The 21,755-nt window shown below is 42.0% G+C and overlaps 1 protein-coding gene across 17 annotated transcripts in view; it reads left to right on the top strand.

Moving 5' to 3' along the window:
- Positions 1–21,084, top strand: part of MAGI1 (membrane associated guanylate kinase, WW and PDZ domain containing 1) — a 286,033-nt gene extending 264,949 nt beyond the window's left edge. For 7 of the 17 annotated variants that reach the window (XM_065749535.1, XM_065749531.1, XM_065749527.1 and 4 more), the window contains 7 exons: positions 2,564–2,857; positions 6,830–7,033; positions 12,109–12,199; positions 12,321–12,384; positions 13,198–13,344; positions 14,549–14,687; positions 18,255–21,084. In XM_065749535.1, coding sequence (XP_065605607.1) covers positions 2,564–2,857; positions 6,830–7,033; positions 12,109–12,199; positions 12,321–12,384; positions 13,198–13,344; positions 14,549–14,687; positions 18,255–18,958 — 1,643 coding nt within the window. In that variant the 3' untranslated portion in view covers positions 18,959–21,084. Of the gene's footprint in view, positions 1–2,563; positions 2,858–6,829; positions 7,034–12,108; positions 12,200–12,320; positions 12,385–13,197; positions 13,345–14,548; positions 14,688–16,693; positions 16,783–18,254 lie in introns of all 17 variants that reach the window. The other 10 variants (XM_065749542.1, XM_065749541.1, XM_065749528.1 and 7 more) reach the window with 6 other exon arrangements.
- Positions 21,085–21,755: the final 671 nt, after the last annotated feature.

Below are 21,755 nucleotides of genomic sequence, written 5' to 3'. Positions count from 1 at the left end.
GCTGAGTGCTTTACACACAACATTAAATAAGTGTTCACTTCTTATTTCTCTCCATCTTCCAGTTGTGGGTTAAATGCTGAGTTATATCTCTGCTCTAATAGCCTACATCAGCAGAATGCCTGTCATTCCTGACAAAGTTATAGGAAGTGGGGCTTGAGAGGAAGAGAGGGGCAGCTGAATTTTAGTATTGTCCATGTGCATGGATTTTATACCTAGTTTTACAGCCTCCAGGCTGGAAATTATAAAAGATTTAGATGCATGAAAGATTCTGATATAAGCCCTTGCTATTTCATTCAGGGGGTTGTGCAGAGCTATTTCTGTATCATTTCAAATCTGGACACTTACTCTAGGATAAATTATTCAGTATCCTTTTTTTCACCTTATATTTGCAGGCTTTCAAATTCCAACATAACTTTGCAGAGGAAACTCTTCCTGAATTTTGGGCCCTTACTGCTTCTCTCATCTACATGCCACTAGAAAAAGTGTTCACAGAAATGGGTACTCCATGGCCTGAGATCCATATAGGAGGATGTTTATGCGCTCTTAATAAATGTATTAATATGTAGAAAATAGTACGTAGAATATAATGTGTTTAGTACGTACTTGAGTACTTGAGTATGTAAATGCTATCGTGTGGTCTCAGGAATACTTTCAAGTTTGTTTTCCTCTGGATTATGGGTTTACAGTTTAGATTCTGTTTGGCATCCATTTTGTTGTTGCTGTTGCTTTTAAGATTTTCAGCTTAGTTTTGATTTACCAGACAAATTGAAGAAGCAGCAAGCAACCTGGTTAACATAGTCAATCATGCCACAGGGATCAGTGCAATATGCTGCTCTCAGGTGCAGAATTGGACTGTGGAGATCTGTATGGGTAATCAGAAGTGGAAATTACCACGGGCCGCTGTTCTTACCTGGAGTTGGCTCAGGTAAAGAACAACATTGTGCTGGAGTGTAGGCAGTGGGGAACTCTCCTGCTTCCCCAGCAGATGATATCTCAGCTGCAGCATGGTCCAGCACTTCAAGAAAGATATGTTTGAGTTGGAGAGGACCCAACTGGAGCGAGTCCAGAAGACCATGGAGAATAAGGAGAGCTTTTGAAAGCATGGTCTGCAAGGAAATATTGAACGAATTGGGATTGTTTAGCCTAAAGCAGAGAAAGGGGGGAGGTGTTAAACTCCCTGAGACTATAAGAGGCTGCAGCAGACAGGGAGAGAATAATATGTTCTCCATATGCCTGCAAGATAAAACTAGAAATAATAGCCTTATGTTGCAGCAGGGAAGATTTAAGTTAGATATTACAACCAATAGATTGCCTGGGGAGATATTTAACAGCAGATTAGACAAACATCTGTCAGGACTGACAGTAAGTATAGCTGGCCCAGGCTTGAGCAAAGTGTGGACTAAGAGAATTTTTGAGATTTCTTCAAGCCTTGTGGTAGCTGATTAGATTTTAAACTAATGCCACCTCCAGCTTCACTTGCTGTTAAATACCTGCTTAATATTAATGTTAATAATGTTTAAAGGTTCCTCCCAACTGTGCCAGACTGTACAGATGAAAATTGCTAGTACTTCCATCCAGAAAAGCTTAGTTCACAAATCATTTTGTTTTAATGTCGATAGTTATTTTTAATCATGATCGTGTTAATTAAAAACAGTCAGTGCTACCCAACTGATAGCACTGATCTAAAAAAAAATATACAAGTGTTGTGTGATGGATGTTTACTCTGACTCTCTATCCCCATGGCTTGTGCACATAGAAGGGCAACAAAGCTGGTAAAGGGTGTGGAGCACAAGTCTTATGGTGAGCAGCTGAGGGAACTGAGATGGTTCAATCAAGAGAAGAGGAGGCTTAGGGGAAACCTTATTAGTCTCTACAACTGTCTGAAAGGAGATTATGATGAGGTGAGGGGTCAAGGTCTTCTCTTGGGTAACAGTGATGGGATGAGAGGGAATGGCTTCGTGTTATGCCAGTAGAGGTTCAGGTTGGATGTTAGGAAAAATTCCTTCTCAGAAAGAGTTGTAATGCACTGGAACAGGCTACCCAGGAAGGGAGTGGAGTCACCATCCCTGGAGGTGTTCGAGTAAAGGGTAGATGTGACACTGGGGAACATGATCTAGAATGATCAGGCATGTGTTGACAGTTGGACTAACTGATCACGGTCTTTCCAACCTTAATGATTCTGTGATTCTGCAATTCCGTGACATATGTAACTGAAGTGAGGATATGGTATCTAAAGGGGACAGCTTTGCCTTGATGTAATCCAAGCTGAAATGCCACAGAGCATCCGTGCGTGCAGCTGTGCACCGAGTTGCTCTGTATATGGCAGTGGAAGGCTTTGGCTGCATGGGTGTACACAGGAGAGGATGAAGGTGTGTGGTCAGTGCTGCTTCTGAGCAGAGCAGGTGCTGTCAAAAGGAGATGGAGGACAGAACCCCTGGTTCTGCTTGTGACTTATAGATTAAAGCCGGTACTGTCTTCTTTTAATTCTTCCTCTCAGCGCACAGCACTTGTCAAGCACCAAACAGCACAGCTTGCTCAGACATACTTCTTTTTCCCTCCCCAGTCCCCAAGGCAGAGAACGAGGTCCCATCCCCAGCCTCTTCCCACCACAGCAGCAACCAGCCGGCCTCGCTGACAGAGGAGAAGCGAACACCGCAGGGCAGCCAGAACTCCCTCAACACCGTCAGCTCGGGCAGCGGCAGCACCAGTGGCATCGGCAGCGGCGGCGGAGGTGGCAGCGGCGTGGTCAGCACTGTGGTCCAGCCCTACGATGTGGAAATCCGCCGTGGTGAGAATGAGGGCTTCGGCTTCGTCATCGTGTCGTCGGTGAGCAGACCCGAGGCGGGGACGACGTTCGGTAAGTCTTGGGGTTTGGCACTGCACCTCGAGTGAGACGCAGGTTGTAGAGCTGAAGCTCAAGGAGGCAAGTGGGGATGTTTAATTAAAAGTCACGAATATGTCCTAATTTGCGTAGTTAATAGTTTAATTAGGGGCTGAGACTTAGTAGGTGTTTGCCTCCTGGGTTTTGTTCAGCACTGAGTCATGAAGAGCAGAATGAGAAATGCCACCCTTGGCCATTCCCCCTGTGAGCTGGACCCCTTCCTGGGGTTCACTTGCAGAAGAGCAGTCAGGGACCCTCTCAAAGGCACTGTTTTCTAATGCGGAAAAGAGCAAGCAGAAGGAAATATGTCTTCTGATGGCTGAATCGAGCCATCACTAAAAGCAGTAATGCCTCAACTGATTAACTTCTTGCAATCAGGGATTATTCTGATCCTCATTACAGAGTGAGTGTGCCGATAGCTGGCAAGTTTTAATTAATAGTCCTTGCTAGAGTGACATAAACTTGAGGGTTTTTTTTTATTTTAAGAAAAAAAAAAAAACAGGATTTTTTTTTTTACCCATTCCACCTTGTCTCTTCCTCCCAAACCCATTTCATCAGTGTCTGGAGATAGAATGTTCTTCCAGCATCACACATGGTATTCTGCCCTTACACTTGTCAGACAGGTACTAGTGAGGTTCAACAAGGCCAAGTGCAAGGTGTTGCCCTTGAGTCGAGGCAATTCCAGATAGGAGTGCAGACTGGGAGAAGAGCTCATAGAGAGCAGGCCTGCAGAGATGGACTTTGATGGGGTCTTCATGGATGTGCCAGCAGTGTGCTCTTGCTGCCCACAAGGACAACGGTATCCTGAGCTGCATCAATAGAGGGGTGGCAGAGGGTGAGGAAGGTAATTGTCCCTTTCCGCTCTGCCCTCGTGAGACCCCATCTGGAGCACTGTGTCCAGACCTTAGGCCCCCAGCACAGGAGGGATGTGGAGCTGTTGGAGTGGGTCCAGAGGAAGGCCTGGTGATCAGAGGGATGGAGCATCTCTCTTGTGAAGACAGGTTGAGGGAACTGGGCTCATTTAGCTTGGAGAAGGCTCCAGGGAGATATTACTGTGGCCTTGCAGTTCTTGAAGGAAGCTTAAGAGCAGGAAAGGGACAACTTTTTCTTTTTACACAGTCTGCTAGTGGTAGGACAGAGAGGAATGGCTTTAAACTAAAAGAGGAAAAATTTAGGTTCAATATTAGGAAGAAATTATTTATTCAGAGGGAGATGAGGCCCTGGCACAGCTGCCCAGAGCTGTGGGTACCCCATCACCAGAGATGCTCAAGGCCAGGTTGGATGGGGCCCTGGGCAGCCTGAGCTGGTGGGTGGCAACCAGCCCATGGCAGAGACTGGAACTTGATGATCTAAAAGATCCTTTCCAACCTAAGCCATTCTGTGATTCTGTGACATGATCCTATACTTGTCACCAGATATTGTTGCAAGAGAGGTGTGATTCTGTTTTCTGAACAAATGGGTTCTATATTGCTAAGCACATATAAGCTGGCTTTGCAGGTGTGCACAGGACTGCCAACTTTAGGGCAGAAATGTCACTGCAAGGAGGAAGCCAGTCTGAAATGCTCCTTACTTCCCTTCCTGTGGTCTCCAAGAGGCAGCATCGACTTTGACTTTATAGGGGAAAAAACTGTTCTCTCTCTCTTAGTCTGTGTGTGGATGGAGGAAAAGGAAGAACAGAACAAGTGTTCTGGCTATTTTGCCACTGTCTCTCAGAGCAGGGCTATGTTTTGTAGACAAAATAAATTGCAGTCTCCCTCTGCAGGTTGAATGTTCCTGGGGCATACAGGTTCTGGGCAGTCAGACCAGCAGAGGTCACAAGGATGAAATCTCTAGTGTAGACCTGATGTAGTGAGCTCTGTCAGTTCTCAGGTGCTAGGCTGCCTTTATGCTGTCCTCATTGCTGGAAACTGCTCTTCCAGAGTAGATATTTTGGTGCCTGAACACAACAGTGCAGTGCTATATTGATTAAACTGAACTCCGTCTAAACCAGAGAGAGAGCTTTTGTCTTCTGAAAGCATTTGCAAACATGCAGTAGTAACTCCTACTGTATGAAAAATACGCTCTATTTTCTACAGAGAAACCTTAATGTGAGTCTGTAAAGAGTTGTGTTTGCTTTAGCCCAAGATACTCTCTGACTGGAAGTTTTCTGTGCAGGGACTCCTCATGGAGATCTGTTGATCTGTGACTGTTTTTCCTTTAATTTTTTCAAGCGTATTCAACTTTTTCCCAATACTCTGCATGAGATGTGTTCCCTCTCCTGTGTGGTGCTTGCTTTGTACTTGCTTTGTAGTTTTTCCTTTCATGAGTAGTATGTAGAGATGGGCCAAACTGGTTCTAAAACTCACCTTGGTCACTTTGGTGTGGGCTGGGCCATCAGTGTCCAAGGGGTTGGGTTGAGTAGGAATTCATTCCTTACTTCAGGAACTTGTTTCGGGTGTCTTTAACAGAGCCTTTAAACTGAATGGGGTTTTATATTACAAGAAAGGGAAACTTTATAACACCACAGTAAAAAAAGAAAGTTCCCCAACCATTTGCAACTAACACAAATGCTTCTTGGTAGTTTTCATCACATCTTTCCAACCTTGTTCTCTCACTCTGTGTTCCTTCTTTATGGCATTTCTGGTATTTCATGCATGTGGCAGTGTTTATCCCTAAAACTACTAATCAAAGAAGTTACATCACAGATGGGAAAGCACATCTTGAGGGTGAATGTATCGTGTTTGGTATCTGTATTTACCTTCCATTTTTTCCCTGCTTTTCTGGGTGTAGTTGATCTCATTTGCTAATGTTTCTTAACTAGAAATATAATTCTAAAGAAGTTAAGGATGGAAATCTCCCATCATCTTGTGAGTCCATGATGTGAAAAAAAAATCACCTCTTTTACATGTACGTACATGTGAAGCATTGGATAATCACTCTGCATACCTCAGTGTTTTTCACCACGCTCTTCATACCCGAGAGTTTCATGCCCTTATAAAGATGCCAGATGGAAGCCTAATGGGTTTATCTGAGTTATGTTTTATATCTCATGTGTCCCAAACCTGCATTTTGAGGAAGACTGTGTTTCTGGGGCCAAGCAGTTGCATGGAAGAGGAGGGAAGTTTTATTTTCAAAACACATTCATCCCAAAATGCTCTTGCTCTGTGTGTCAGACATTTCCGTGACTCTGTGTGTGGTTTTAGAGGAATTTACATGAGAATGCCTTTACTCCTATCCCTATACCATCTTGGATGGTAAAAGAGGAAGAGTTAACAGAGGCTGAGGGGGATGCCTGCACCAAATGGATTACTTTTGTCAGTCTTGGTCCATCTGTAGTGGTCCTGTACCTTCCCTGGTAGTACCTTTGTTTGCAATGGAAGAAAACTGTTTTGTGTTGCTTCCCCATCCAGTGCTGGTAGATTGAGGCTTCATGGTGGAAAGGGAGCCACACTCCCTCCCAGGGCTAGAAGGATTTAATCTTTCTAAATGTAGAAAGAACAAAACATTGGCAGAAGCTTGAACAGCAGTTGATTTAGAGAGAGACTCGAGAGGCTGACACCGATGTAATCTTGGAGGAGGAAGGTTGTGTTTTCAGCACACAGTTTCAATTTTTTGGTACAAAAATAAAGTCAGGGTTTGGGTTGCTCTGGGGCTGCTAAATGCAGCTGTAGTCCCTAAAAGCTCACAGAAATCAAGGGGGAGGGAGATTTGAGGGATGAACAGACACCTTTTTGTAAAAGAAGTATTGTGCACTCATACTAGTTGATTGCCAATGTTTTGAACACTGGCAGCAAAGCTATCCTATAATAACTTTTGCTTGATGCATTAATTAATTAACCCTTAACCTTCTCTTTCCCTTTTCAACCCTTTTTCTCCTTTTCCCCTTCACCATATTCCCACGTATGTAAACAATTAAAACCAAACAAAAACAAAACAAAACACAAAACAACCCCCAAACCAATACAAAAGCGGGAAATGCATGTGTGGCCATGCCTCACAAAATAGGTCGGATAATTGAAGGGAGCCCCGCAGACCGCTGTGGCAAGCTGAAAGTAGGCGATCGCATCTTGGCCGTCAATGGGTGCTCCATCACCAACAAGTCGCATTCAGACATCGTCAACCTCATTAAGGAAGCGGGAAACACCGTTACTCTGCGCATCATCCCAGGAGATGGTAAAGTATCTGTTCCCTGCTGTCTTTTCTGACCCTTTTGTTGCTTTGTTCCTGGGCTTTTCTCATCTGTCAGAGCTGCAGAATGGTAAAGATTTCATCTCCTGCTTGGGGAATTGGAGCCCAGGGGTTGTGAGTGCTCCGTAGCTGTATTTAACAGCTTTTTTCTTTTTTTTTTTCTGTAGGAATATTGTTTTCTCAACAGATCCTCTATTTAAAAAGTCATTATTCTATTCCATTCTATTGTATTTCTCCAAGTATCTCCTTAAAATGGTCTGCAGATTTGATGCGTATCTTGGTACTCTCTGATTTGATTCTTAGGTTAATGGTACAGCTTTTAGAATATTTGAGAGTTGCTGCACACTCATAGCATGTGGGATCCCTGAAGCTTTCCACAGCCTCTAAAGAGATCACAGAAAGGGATAAACACTTTGTCATGTTTTAAGCTGTTTGAAAAGAAGATTTGTTTTTATTCTGAGTATGTTGCTCTTTGAAGTGATTGAGCTGCATTTGGAAATGCCTTTGTAACAGCAATGGCTCTGCAAGCCATTGCAAGATGCATTGCAGCTGATAAGGAGTGTGAGTTCCCCTGGACAGGAAGGATCTAGTTGCTTCCGACGAGAGGGAACTTGTAGGATCCCTGATAGTGTGCTGACACTTGGTGCTAGTTTCCCCTCGTTGAACTGTTCAGTAAAAGTGAAGATCTGTGTTATAAATCGTTTTCACGAGACGAATCCCTAGCTGCAATGCAAATAGGAACAGAGCAGACATACAGGTATAGACACAGCAGATACTTAGCATAGCTAGAATGGCAAGAATTTTGTTTGTTCTTTGTCCTGTTCTGCAATGGATAGGTTCACGAAGAGAACTCAGAAGAGATTCTTTCACATTGCTCTTACTTATTTAAGCTGAGTCCGCTGGTATAGGATTTGCTGGCTCAGACACAGAAATAATGAGCATTTCTGTACAGTACATTCCTTGCATTCAGTTAAATGTAGGGAAAGCTCAATTAAGTTTGAAAGAAAGGCTGAAAAACAGTGAAAACTACTGGAAGGAGACCTTTTCATTCTGCAGCCTGACAGGAGACATTTTGCTGTCATTTTGCTGTGTATGTGGACCAGCACTACTGCACTTAGTGCTTCCAAGGAAGCATAGGAAAGCTGTGAACTGAGCCGAATGCAGAATATAGAAGATAAATGATGTGATTTCCTGTAGTAATCTGAAACATAGATTTAGTTACCCCATAGAAAATGGTGGTGATGTGTTTAGTTATAGTGCAAAAGCTGGCCAGGACCAGAAGTGATCTGCTGTAAATCATTTCTGTTTAGAGTTATCTATTTTGCATGAAGGCTTTAGTTTCCTACTGTCTAGCAGCTACCAGGTCAAATGGTATGTGATCCTTTTCTGCTTCCAGCTAAATCAGAATTCATGAATAACAAAATGGCTGTGAATCAGGCTATGGGCTGAGCTGGCCTGTGCATGCTGCTTTGGGAAGGTAAACCAGAAAAAGAATTGTTTGTTACCTTTATTTTGATACCTGATCAAAGTCAAGGAAATTGAATCTTTGAAATGAACAACTTGTGAACCATTTGGATTTTTTAAGAGGAACATAGCATCCTGGTGTGAGCACTCAGCCAGCCTTGTTCATGCAAATGAGTGTACAGAATACCTTGTTAAATTGCTTAGGTTCAAAGAGACCTCTGCAGCTGTGACTGACATCAGGCATTCCTAGAGATGGAGAGCTGTAATTTAGAGAAGAAGCCAACTCTTTTCTGTCTCTGCAGTGCAGACTTTGAGTCTTGGTTTTCTGTGCTCTGTCTGCTTTTAATTTCCAGAAGCCAGTAAGGCCAAACACTCGGAAACATGGTGAGAGGTTTGCTCAAAACCCATGAAATTTAAGGAATCAGTCTGAATGTTGTTTTCTTCTTGTTGCCTTCTGACTTCAGGGTGCTTTTTGGCAAGTCTAAGCATTCTAGCAGCATACTTAAGTGGGGAAAGAAAAAAGTAAATTACAAGCTGTGCTTCTCAAATAAGGATGAAACTAAAACTCATCACAAGTCTCACCGTAAACTCACATTGCTAATCTTTTCTAACGTTATTAAAACCACCAAAAGTTTTTGCTCCTTAATAGTCTTGCACCAACTAATTGTAATGGACCACTACAGGAGTGTATTTGCAATATTACAATGGTTTAGCATGATGCAAGGGGATGATTAGCCAAAAAACGCCAATCTTAAATTGGTGTCCGTGTGTTCTAGGTCAGAGCGGGGCAAAGAAATCAGTGAAATATGCAGGGTTCAGGTTGTACTGTTGTAATTATGATGGAGATAAGTTTTCCTATATTTGTGTTCTGTCCCAGTTTTGCATGATGGCTGGCATGTGTCCTGAACCTTCGTCTAAAACACTAGCAAAAATGATGCACCAAACCTTCCTCATGGGATAGGGTGGGCCAAGTACAATTGGTATGAAGATACATCTGTACCAAAGATGTGTTGTTGCTCAACTCATTATACTTAGTGAGCCACTAAAGGGTAGGAATGTTACTTTTTCTTTGAAGCCCATCTTCATCTGATCTACAAATATTTGTGGAGGATTCCAGAGGTTTTGTACTGAGTGAATACAGTGCACTTAACCATGTTTCGGGACCTTCTGGTATTGGAGACAGATTTAAGCATCAGGGAAACTTAACAAAATACATGGAATTATTTTGTAGAATCCAAGAGTTTAATAGGGACATAGGGATGTGGGAACTTCTCACACAAGCCACGCAAAGCCTCTTGCTCTCTGAGCTGCTGGACACGGGCCAGTTCTGGTCTGGAAGATGTTAGGGCTCTGTATGTTAAGGTCTTGGGCACGTTAACTTGCACACAGTGCTGCAGGCAAAGGAGCTGTGCTCTCATTGAACCCATCTGTTTGAATGATTCTTTTTTTTTCCTCTTTCCCTTTTCCTGGGTTTCCCTTGACATGGATTGGCTGTGGAAAGGAAAAACCTATAGATCTTCTAGGTATCTCCACGACTGAAGTAAATCCTTGAAATGAAATAGGTTCCCAGGACCAAGTAAACCCATGACCGTTACTTTTCCTTGACTTAGGCAGAGAAAACTCCTATTTCTGCAAATTCTCATTGTAGCTGGACTCTGTTTAATAACAGGAGCTATTCTCATAGTCAGTGAAGTGAATTACTGGATATCAAGAGTTTATGAGGCAAACAAGGTCAGGACAGAAGACAAAATTTTATGTTGGAAAGCCAGATATTTCCACCCAGTTTTTGTTTCTGTTGTCTTACAGTGGCTCTTTTTTAGGAGGCTCTGGAAAGGGAGAAATTCGGTATAGAAACAAAATATATATTTTTAGCCAGTGATTCTGCATTCAGCTTAGATTCTGCTCTTCAAAAATTCTGATCAGTATTTTGTAATCAGCTGTACCCTCTTCTAAAGATACAGTGGGAATAGGCGCATGGTGGGGATGGATGTCTTGCCTGCAGAACTGTTCCACAGAGGAGCTGTGATTCTGGCTGGGAATGCCATGCCCAATGTGTGGATGTTTCTACTGACTGTAGTTTCTCAGTCCCAACAGCCATCATTGTCCTAGGCAATCATTCAACTCTTTGAGTGATGATACACGTACCACAGACTCTTCCTCTGAATTCTAGCTCCTTGTGACTCAGAGTAGCAAGAGGACCGTTTTGCCAGGCTGCGCTGTGAGGGACAGCTGGATGGTTCCTTCTAAGTCATGCCTACAGCAACTTCCTTCCCTGTTCTGTGAAGTACCTCCTGCTCATGGAGAAATATGATGTTTGTGCATACTGATGTTGGGCTGAGAGTCCTTCATCATGGTATAGATTGAGTTCTGAGGTTAATCCCCTTCTCTGTGTTCTCTTGGTGAGCTGTTCTGTAAACGGTGCCCAGAGCAATTGATGTGTTTGGTGCAGGCAGTTGCACATCCCCACATGCAGCTTTGAGTGCTCAGGCAGCAGTGTGTTGCATTTCAAAGACATATTTCAGTAATTTGGGGGTTTAGTCATATTTGATATCACCTTGTGATGTATTAGATAAAAGCCATATCTCAATCCCTCTGAAGACTGCAGTTTGTGGTGGGGGAAGTACTGATAAGCTTATAATACATGGGATAGTTATTGCTACTATGAAATTAATCCAGCCAACCTTCCATATTTGGAACTTTAATGATTTGAATTCATGTCATTATGTAACAGACAAAACTTTCTTCAACCCTTCCTTCACAAGTTAGCCTTTGTTCTGAGTATGTCTGACAATCTCCAATACAAGATTGCCTTTTTTTTTTTTCCAGTTGAGTGGCTTTAGGGTTCCCTTAAAATTGTTGATAATAGTGATGTATTTGTTTACTAAAAAAGCTTCATTGGAGGAAAAAATATTTATTATTTAAATATACTATACATGAAATAAATACATAGAAATATTTTACTCTCTGCTTAACGCTCTCTGCAATGGGTGGCTATGGTAGTTTCTGGTACACTCGTTATTTTCAAGTGAGATGATTCAGCAGTGGAGCTCAATATGATGTTTTCACTGAAGCCTTGACATTTTCAAGAGCATAGGCTACAACTGCAGGGATGTGATGATGTTTCTTAGCTGGTTAGAAGCACTTAGAAGTTTTTTTTATCTTACATAGAAGAAAAACAGGTTAGAAAGTGATTTTGTTCATCTGATAATGGATTCCAGAGAAAGTAGATGCATGAGGGTAGAGCTGTGGACGTCCTGATCTAGTGGAAGATGTCCCTGCCCACATCAGGGGGTCAAAAATAGATGGGCTGTAATGTCTTATCTGCCCCAAAGCATTCTGTGATTCTATGATGGATAAAGCACAAAGGACAGTATTTCTCTGCTAGAGATGCTGTGCAGTTTCATATATGTAACTACTATGACGTATCTTAGTCTTTATCCTGTTAATTTAGAGATTTAGGAAATATAAGCCTGTTTCAAGTTCTCTGAAGCCAACATACTGATGCTTTCCAGTGAAATGACTTTGCAAAACTTCTTTTCAGTGAGCAGCCAATGGTCTTCCAACATAATGAAAAAAAAATAAAATTTGTTTTGCAGAATCCTCCAATGCTACTTTATTGACCAATGCAGAAAAAATTGCTACAATTACAACTACACATACTCCTCAGCAAATACCACAGGAGACCAGGTCAGATTGTTTTCCTTGAGGAGAGCGCGATGCCCTGCTCTCTGTTTGGTTTCTTCTTGATCATCTTCACGTCCCATGAGCTGTCTTTTTCCTCTCTCCCTCTTTCTCTCATGCACTGCAGCAGGAACAACACAAAACCAAAGCAGGAATCCCAGTTTGATTTCAAACCACCCCAAGCAGCACAGGTAAGGAATGCCTTTCTAATCGCATTGTTTACCACACACTACTGCTTCCAATCAGCTTAAGGGCTGTGCTCAAATGCATCCCTTGAAAATCCATACCATGAGGCTGTTCTCCCTCAGTCTGTTTGCTGGATAAAGAGGGATTTGCTGATTCCTGTCTTAATACATGTTGCTTTTGTTTCAGCTAACAAACATTTCCAAAATACTCTCACTAAGACTTTAAAGAAGTATAGCGTTTTTGTGGCAGTAGTGATTGATGTGTTTGTTGGTGGAAGTGTATGTTTTAAGGACTCTCCACAGAACACTGCTGTATGCAAATGATAAAATCAGGGAACAAATAAGAGCAAAACTTAATAAGGAGCTGTTGTTGGAGTGCTCCAGGTTTTGCAGACTGTGCCTTATTAGAGAGATTATTCCACTGTTATCTTTCCTTGCCACTGGCTATCCCAGAAGTAACCTCTTCCATCAGGGACTTCAGAACATCCCTATGCCAACAGCATTGTGCTGTACAGAAAAACAATGCATGTACTTCTGACCTGACAAAAGAACAGAAGGAGTGGTAAGAAAATGGAGAAGACAGCACTGTGGTGTAGACTCATCCCAGTTACCAGCTAATTAGAGCCTGGCTCTGGGAGGGGGTTTTCTTCACTGCCCTTTGCAAAGGAAATCCTCATGTGTGTGTGAAAACTCAACTGATTTTGTTTTTAACTACAGCTAACCGAAATAATACTGTTCAATGGCTGAATAATTTCAAAATGAGAACTAGAGACTCATTTAGCTTTCTGTTCAGTTGCACATGTGTTGTCTTCTCTCCAGCAGGACCAAGATTTTTACACTGTTGAGCTGGAAAGAGGAGCCAAAGGGTTTGGCTTCAGCCTGCGAGGCGGCCGGGAGTATAATATGGATCTGTACGTGCTGCGGTTAGCTGAGGATGGTCCAGCTGAGAGATGTGGGAAGATGAGGGTATGCACAAACAGATTTTAAAAGCATGCTGCTTTGCAATGAGCTGATTTGCCTGCCTCTCCCCTGCAGACACGCCTTCTGCTGCACTAGCAAATGGGAAAAATAAATGTTAACTGAAAGGAAAGTAGTTTCTACTCGCTGCTGTCAGTGGCTTCTGGCACTCTGAAATTGTGTATGCATTGGAAAACTTCACCCCATCCTTGTTGCAGCCCACATTTCCAAATTCTAATACTTAAATGGACCTTTAAGGCTAACTTTAGAAGCGGTGAAAATAAAAGTCACAATCTTTGCCAGCTCCATTAAAGCTGAGGATATGAAGAGAATTAGGTTGTCCTACCTGATCTTAATCTCTTCTGGGAATGGAGTAGTGAGGCACCGTTCATTTATGTTGATAGACTGTTGGGTTGAAAAATTATAATATCGTTTTAATTAGTGTTAACTGTTCACTTTGCATATCATCTGAATTATAAACATTATAGCACAGTCATATGTTATAAAATGCCTACAAAAGGGAAGTTAGCAAGTTTTTGTATTCCTTACCCCTCTGATAGAGAATGCATAGTAACTTCAAAGTACTTGTGTCTTCTCCAGACAAATTAACTGGAGGGCATTTTCAAAATTCTTTTGCTCGAGCTAGATTTACAAGTCCAAAAATTCTGCTGATGAAAATAAATCATCACTGCCCTGTGGAAGAAAATGCTTTGATGAATTCTTCCAAGTCCTGTTATTCTATCCTGATAAATGATTATATTTACAAGAGGAGGTTTGCTGGTTCATGCCAGGTGTTTTTATCCAAGGGAGAAATGAACCTGAAAAAACTACTTGAACGTCTTGGTTACAGCAAGTCATAAAACAAGCAAGCAGTTTGACCAAAACCTTGAAAATACTCAAAGCTAAATAAGAACAATTCTAACATAGTCCTAGTTACTAAGTAATGCAGGGTGTTTTTACAGAACGGCAGTGAAATAATTTGACACCTCAAGCTTTCCATGTCCTCCTCGTGTCTCCCAGACCCCCAGTACAGTTTTCAGTGGACTCGCAGCCACAGCAGTAGATGTCACTGGAAGGAGTCAGGCACGCGTAGCCCTAACTGGTGCATATTTCATCCTCTCCCTTTGCTGAGGCCATTGTCTTCTGTTCAGTGTGCTGGAGGGGGCCCACTTCAGGGCTTCTTTCTAATCTCAGACTCTTATTGCTTTGACAGATTGGTGATGAAATCCTAGAGATCAACGGGGAAACTACCAAGAACATGAAGCATGCTCGGGCCATCGAACTGATTAAAAATGGTGGCCGCAGGGTCCGCCTGTTTCTGAAACGCGGAGATGGCTCTGTCCCAGAATATGGTGGGTCAAACTATGAAAACATTCCTTTCTTCCCTGGCATCACTCCATGAATGATTTGTCTCAAGATCTGAAGCGGGAATTCTTTTTTATTTTCCTTTCTCACCAGTGTCTTACCAACCTTTGCAACATATGGTTAATTGCCTCGCTTGTGCTGAATTTTCTACACATTTCATCCTTTGCTTGCTTCCATGGACTTGGGGCGCAGTGTAAGGCAAGATCATCATAGCAGTATTTTTGGTGATCAGAGAGGAAAACAAAACAAACAAACAAAAAAACCTTATTGTCTTGTCCAGCCAAACAAGGAATGTCATTGAACTGTGCCAAACTGTTTCTCAGCGGCTGAATTGTTGTTCAAATAGGTCTCTACTTCTAATCAATGCAAAAAGTGGGATCCTGAGTTGTTATTCTGAAGCAGTGATTTTATTTTTTTTTTGTTAAGATTTTCTCTTAGTTCCTGTCTGTATTCATAGACATGAATGCCAAGATGGCTTATGGGATTTTTACCTTCCCTTAATATTTATGTAAATATTTATAAAGTTATTTAAGGAAAAAAAGAAAAAAAAAAGGAAAAAAAAAAAAAGCTTTACTGCAAAAATATATTGATTTGGCCTCCTGAGCCCTTTTCTCCCCCTTTAAACAGTCTGCTGATTTCAACTTGTTCATTCATAAGGCCTGAAAAGGTGTGGAGGTTATGAAAAGGTGCTCTCATCTCTGTGTTGGGGGAAACATTCAGCCCTTGTTTCTTACTAAGAATTGCATTGGAATTCCTTTTCTTCCCCCGGAGGTTGGATTGCTGGGTGGCTTAACATAGCACACTATTTAATATTACAATTATGTCTTATTTATTTGAGATAATTGTCATATATTGTGCCCTCGATGGAGGGCTACTCCCAACCAAAGGTCTTTGAGGTTTCTATAGAAACTGATGATTGAAGGGATGTCCTTTACATTTTTCTCCCCTTATTTGGGTTATTTCTGTGTCAGTAAGTTTCTGTGTTTATCATTCGCTCCATGTTCTAATAACAAAACCAAAATCATTCTGCACAATTTATGAACTAGATTTTCTTCTCATTTACTGTACGAAGTTTGAGAGTTTCTGCTCACTCTGTTCACTACTTAACTTAAAATGACCGATTCAGAGTATAACCAACCAACAACTGAGTATTTAACAGTACAAAAGGGAAGTTGTGGGTTTATACTTCTGTAATATAAATAGCACACCAGAAGGTTCAATGATGGCACTGAAATTCTGTAATGTTCTTTCTACTTTTGTCTTTTCCTATACTCCTTTGGATGTACAGTACTGTATCATATGCTAGACTGCATCAATACCCTGTAAATTAAGTGCTTCACATCTCAAAGCATATGTCTGTTGCACTGAGGATGTAAATCCAACGCCAGTTTTCTTTTGGCTAATGCTAAACCACTAAACGTTCATTCTTCACGCAAGGATTTAATATACAGGGGCTGCACTACTTACTGTAAAGAATATCCTTGTAACATTTGGGACTCCTTCCTCTCTTTGTTCTGTTCGCTGCAGTCACAAATGGTTCCTCTAATAATGTTAAGTTCCAATATTTTTCTGACTTGATTGGAACGTGCTTCTCTATGAGGCTGTATATTTTTGTAATGAGTTTTGTACTTATTTTTATTGTTGTGGTCTCTGGTGGACTTTATTTTTCGTTGTTGTTTGATTGTTAATGTTTTTTCTATGACATTCTGTGTCGCTGTTCCAGCTGTCTTTTAGAATGGATGCTCTCGTTGTCTGGGTTATTGAATCACCTCTTAGATGTCTCTTTATGTCACAGTAGTAACAACCGCTGTCTTTGCAGCCTTATATTTGGGTGAAGCCTAGACAATCTGACTGGAAAAATAAACTTTCTTTATTCTAAGATAAAATATGAAGATTTTTCTTTCTTTCACCTTTAATATAGGGAATCTAAACTTTCTACTTTTCTCTTTCTCTTTCTCTTACTTTTCTTGGTGCTGGGCTCTTCCTTCCTCAGCGATGATACCTCCTAATATCGCTGCATGTATGAGAAATGACAAGCTCGGGGAGTCTTGCTTCTACCTTATGGGCCATAATCAAACTACGGTTTGTAGCTAAAATCAATATTAGGTGTTTTTGTGCTGTGGCCTAATTCCCTCACATTGCTTTCCGCTTCGCTATATTTTATATGTACAGCAATTCATTCCGAGCACCCTGCGTCCCCTGAATTGTAAGTACACCACTGAGCACCTTAAAGCCTCACTTGTACCTTGTGTGATAGCCAGGTTGCTGCAAGCCGTGTGCTTACAGCTGTGGAAAGGAGGTGTGGTCCTGCCTGGGAAAGCTCATGGGCAAAAAATGCGCACACATGAGTCCCAACATGGGTTTCACTTGGAAATCACCAAAATAATGGCTCATGCCCACACCAACCCTGCCAGGCTAAGGAACGGAGATGTCACCAGGTGGGAGACACTGTGGTGGCAGGAGCAAGCAGTATGTATAGGGTTTGGCATGGGGGAGGGAGGGCAAAAGGGAGAAAAGTAGAAAAAAACACTCTGTCCACATACACGTCTGTGAAGGGTTTCGGTCGTTGCCATTGGGTTAGCTCACCTCGAGGTCAGTGTGGGCTGCAGGAAGCGTAGCAGCACCAGCTTTAAAAAAAATGCAGTAACAAAAACAGCACCCACATTAAGTCAGCATGGCTACTTTAATGATTGCCACGTCTGTAATGAATCATTCATAAGCATCATTCCAAATGACGTGAGTGATTGAGGCTAAGCTGCAGGGCAGGGCTGCGGGCTCGGTTCTGGGGTTTTATTCAGCTTTGCAGTTTGGGTTACAGAGGTAGCTCGGCTGGATTTTACACGAAAATAATGAGCTGGAGATTAGGTGTTAATCAAAGCCATTCTACATATTATAATACCTTTCCATTGCTTTGATACGAAAAAATCATACCTTCTGTCATCATCTGTTGAATCATTGTGGCAAAACCAAAATCTACCGTAGGACTTCTCATAACATGGCAGAATTAAGTGAGATTAAATGACGTCTTAAAATGGAAATTGCGTGATTACAGCCTAATTCTCACACCTTCAAAATGTTCTTTTGCAAGGTCAGAACATAATGATCAATTCTGTTTTCTGCGCTTTTTCCGCTGTTTGAAACAAGGCCTTCCACAACGGGAAGGCAATGCTTTCAAAAGGCTTAAAAGAAAAAAAAAGATTATGCCCTTAGGCCCTCCTTATTGGAAACTATTACAAAAAGTCCAACAACCCAAAGTACTTCCCCCCACCCATTGGAGAGAAAGTAGCTTGGGGAAATGTAAAGTGCCCCATGGCAAGAAGAGCATAACGATGCTATGGGCCTGGACCAAAACACAGCTAAGAACAGAGCAGCACCAGTACTAACCTGTAACTCTCCTTGTTCGCAGTTAAATTAACAAAAGCTTCGGTTAGCCCTCGCTGAGTGCTTTAACAGTTGTTTGTTTTTGTCACTAATGAAGTCTGAAGAGTGCTAAGTGGTGTCACGGCGCTGCGGAAGGCTGCGGTACCAAACGCTTTGCTGTTATTTTCTTTCAGACCCCAGCAGTGACAGGAACAGTCCCGCCACAGGTTCACAAAATGTATCGGAAATGAAACCCACGCCATCCGACCGACGGCAGCACCCATCATTGGAGTCCAGTTATCCACCAGATCTTCACAAATCATCACAACATGGGGACAAGCGGACTTACGTTAGAGACCTAAAAGGCAGCAGAGAGGTTAGCAGACATCCTAACGAACACCACACTTGGAACGGGACTTGTAAAGCCAACGACACCGTGCCAGGCAGGAGGACGGAGCGGTCACCGGAGAGGAGACGCGAGAGGCAACCGGAGAGGGCGGCGGTGAATGGGCAGAAGAGGAGGTCACCCGAAAAGCAGCGCAGGGAAGGGACGAGGAGCGCCGACAACACCTTGGAGAGACGGGAGCGGCACGAGAGGAGGAGAGACCTCTCCCCAGAAAGACGCAGGGAGCGGTCACCTGGTCGACGCCGGCGCTCACTGGAGAGACTCACGGAACCCAGGAGGTCGCCAGAGCGGAGAAGGGAGAACTCCTTGGACCGGCGAGCCAAGTCATCCGACCGGCGGAGAGAGCGGTCGCCTGACCGTCGGCTCAGGGAGGAGCGGGCCAGCCACCGGCAGAGGGAAGATGGCAGCTGGAAGCAGGAGGCGAGCCGCCGGCACCCAACCGAGCAGCGCAGGCGGCCCTACAAGGAGTGCAGCACCGACCTCAGCATCTGAGGGGTCCCCAACACCTTCCCTGGAACAGCCCAGGCTCCGCGAGGCGAGGAGGCACCTGCTGGTCCTACAAACCTTTTATGCAGATGAAATCTTACAACAAAAGAAAACATTAAAAAAAAAAAAAGTGTTGTGCCTGATGTATAATATTAAAGAAAGTATTTTTCAATGTATTCTTTTTTTTTTTTAATTACTTGCCAAATGTTGGTCCTAAAGGATTATAAAGTTTTGTTTCTACATTCTTTGTAGATTTCTTAAGAGCAATTCCTTTATCGAGCTACTTTCCCTCCCTCCCCAGTATAGTAAACGGGGGTAGCCAGTAATATAACATAGGTAAAGGATTTTATGACCAAGTTGGAATAATTTGATCCAGACTGTTCTCTAGTGACTCACTGCTACACTGTATGTAGAAAATTTTTTAAGGGTTGGGGGTGGGGAAGGAAGAAAATTGTTCATCTCAGTAGGAATGGAGCGCTCCTGCTGAAGGAATTAAAAAGAAAGAGACAAAATGTTCCTAAAATTGCAAGAACTGTTTGAAGAGACTACTGTTTCAATGAAGGATATTTATAATAATAAATAATAATAAATAATAATTAAAAAAAAAAGAACAAAAAACCCACACAGCACAAGATGATTTGCGATAAGGAATTTTTAGTTTGTTCCATGAACAGTTTATACTTTCAGGCCCCCTCTACAGGATGCGCAAAGGCAGAAAGACTGGTAACCACCATGCCTGTGTCACACTAATGTAGACTGTTGATCTCTCATTAGCCTCAGCAACACTTAACAGTATTTCATTAAGGCAGCCACCGCAGCCCTCCTCATCTTCTAGATGTATATGGACAGCAACCCGAACGTGCATGGTATTGTGTGTCTGCTTTGGAGCAAGGGAAGGGAGTGGGATCCCGGGAAGGCAGTGCGGTGGGGAGTCCTCCCTTGGAGCAGGTGTATTCCTTCTGCTCAGGCAAAACCAGTGGGCTCTTCTTATTTTGCCAAATTCAGACAAACTCTCTCTTCTTCTCGCTCCGTATTTAAGTTTTTATTTTACTGGTTCACCCTTACTGAGACAAAAGGAGTGCACTTGATGAAAAATAAATAAATAAATAAATAACAGAAGTATCAAAGGAAAAACACAGGCAAAAAGAGGCAATCCGTGGGACAACCTGGTTGTAGAAGCCTACCCGTACTGGTTTATATGCTGTAAAATTGAGTCTGAGAACAGCAGCAAAAGGGAAACCTGCAAGTTTCTAAGTTGTGTTTTTAAATTTGCAAGTTGTGTGGTAAGTCTGCTGTAGTATTGGTCTGAGATTTTAATGGATTACTGCCTAGCTGAGCCAAAATGTTTGCCGTTACTGTTGGACCACTAAAGTAACCTGCTGCTTTTTACAGTGCATTGATGTGTACATGTATACTGTTTCACATTTTCCATATGAACACAAAAACATTGCAAGTCTATCACTGTTGTTGCCATGGTACTGTAAAAACGAAACCAAGAAAGAAGATGGCCAATCATTGTGTGTACAGTTTAAATTGTAATTAATAGAGCCTGTTGGAAAAAAAATCACAAAACTGTTGCCTTTTTCTTGTATAAAAGAGGATTTATGACAAAATTTAGCTGTGAGGAATGTGATTTCGTGTTTATATTTCTGAAAATGGAACAAATCGATTCAGGGGAATATATTTTAATGTAAACTGAATCAGGTATGTAAAGCTGTTTTAAAACGGGAGACTATATAAGTAATTCTAAAGCTTTTGTTGGTTCAGATATCATTTCTTTCTTCATGGTGGGCCTGCTTATATATTCTTAAGCACATGTATGCAGTCTATGTTCTTCAATCATCATTTCTTGCAATGTGCTATCGACATGATGCTCTTTTCTGTGTTGATGAAAAGCAGTATGTGGGCCAATCTTTTTTATAAAACACTATGCATATATAAATACTACATTGTTCATAGCTTTATTTGACTTATTGGGTTTATACATAACACTAGGATGAGTAGATGTGGACTTACCCAGTATGAGCTTCTTTCCTTGGAACAGACACTATGTATATGATGTAGCAACAAAGAAGGAGAAAGTCTGTGAATGCTATTTTTATTATCAAATAAACTTTTCCATACAAAGCATACATACGAGTGTAGTGATAAGATGAAGGAAGAGCCACACCTTAATGTTACATACTCATCCCTTTTCTAAAGCAGTAGGTTGCAGGGTCCAAGAGCCATCCATTAAATATGGTAATATTTGACAAGCCATATAGCACAGGTTCCCAGTTTTCCAATATTAGATGTTCTTCCCCAGAATAAGAAGAATCTGAGGGCTTAAGTGGAACACAGTTTGATATTATGCCTGGGGTGCAGACTGAATCTTTAAGGGTACATTTGGGTCTATAGGAAAGCCCACAGATACTTTAGGTTTAACTCATTTATGATGCCCAGTGCCTTTTCACTATGAAATTATGTTGGGGTGTTACTCATAGCTCCTGAATTTTTGTCTTCTGCTGCTACCTGTTTGCCCTCTCTTGTAACAGTCTGAATGGTCCTAGAGAGCTGATCAGGTGAGTCTTGAGGTTATTTTTCAGCCTCAAGATAATGAAGATTGTGCATTGGTAATACTGAAACTATATAGTATAGAAACATTCAATTTTAAAAATACTGAAAGTTGGGGGAAAAAATATGTAGTTGTTCTTAGGTTTTTTAGTAGTGGTGGTATTCTTTCTACTGCTTCCAAATCCACTTTAGCTGGAGCTAAAGCAGGAGCATTGCAGCTCCATATTCCGTGGTACAGCTTTATTCCCCT

The sequence above is a fragment of the Cyrtonyx montezumae genome, unplaced genomic scaffold (genome assembly GCF_038088225.1).
Source record: "Cyrtonyx montezumae isolate F1298 unplaced genomic scaffold, pur_monq_1.0 scaffold_6, whole genome shotgun sequence".
Lineage (NCBI taxonomy): Eukaryota > Metazoa > Chordata > Aves > Galliformes > Odontophoridae > Cyrtonyx > Cyrtonyx montezumae.
Note: the sequence above shows the minus strand (reverse complement) of the source record. Positions and strands in the feature narration are given on the sequence as shown.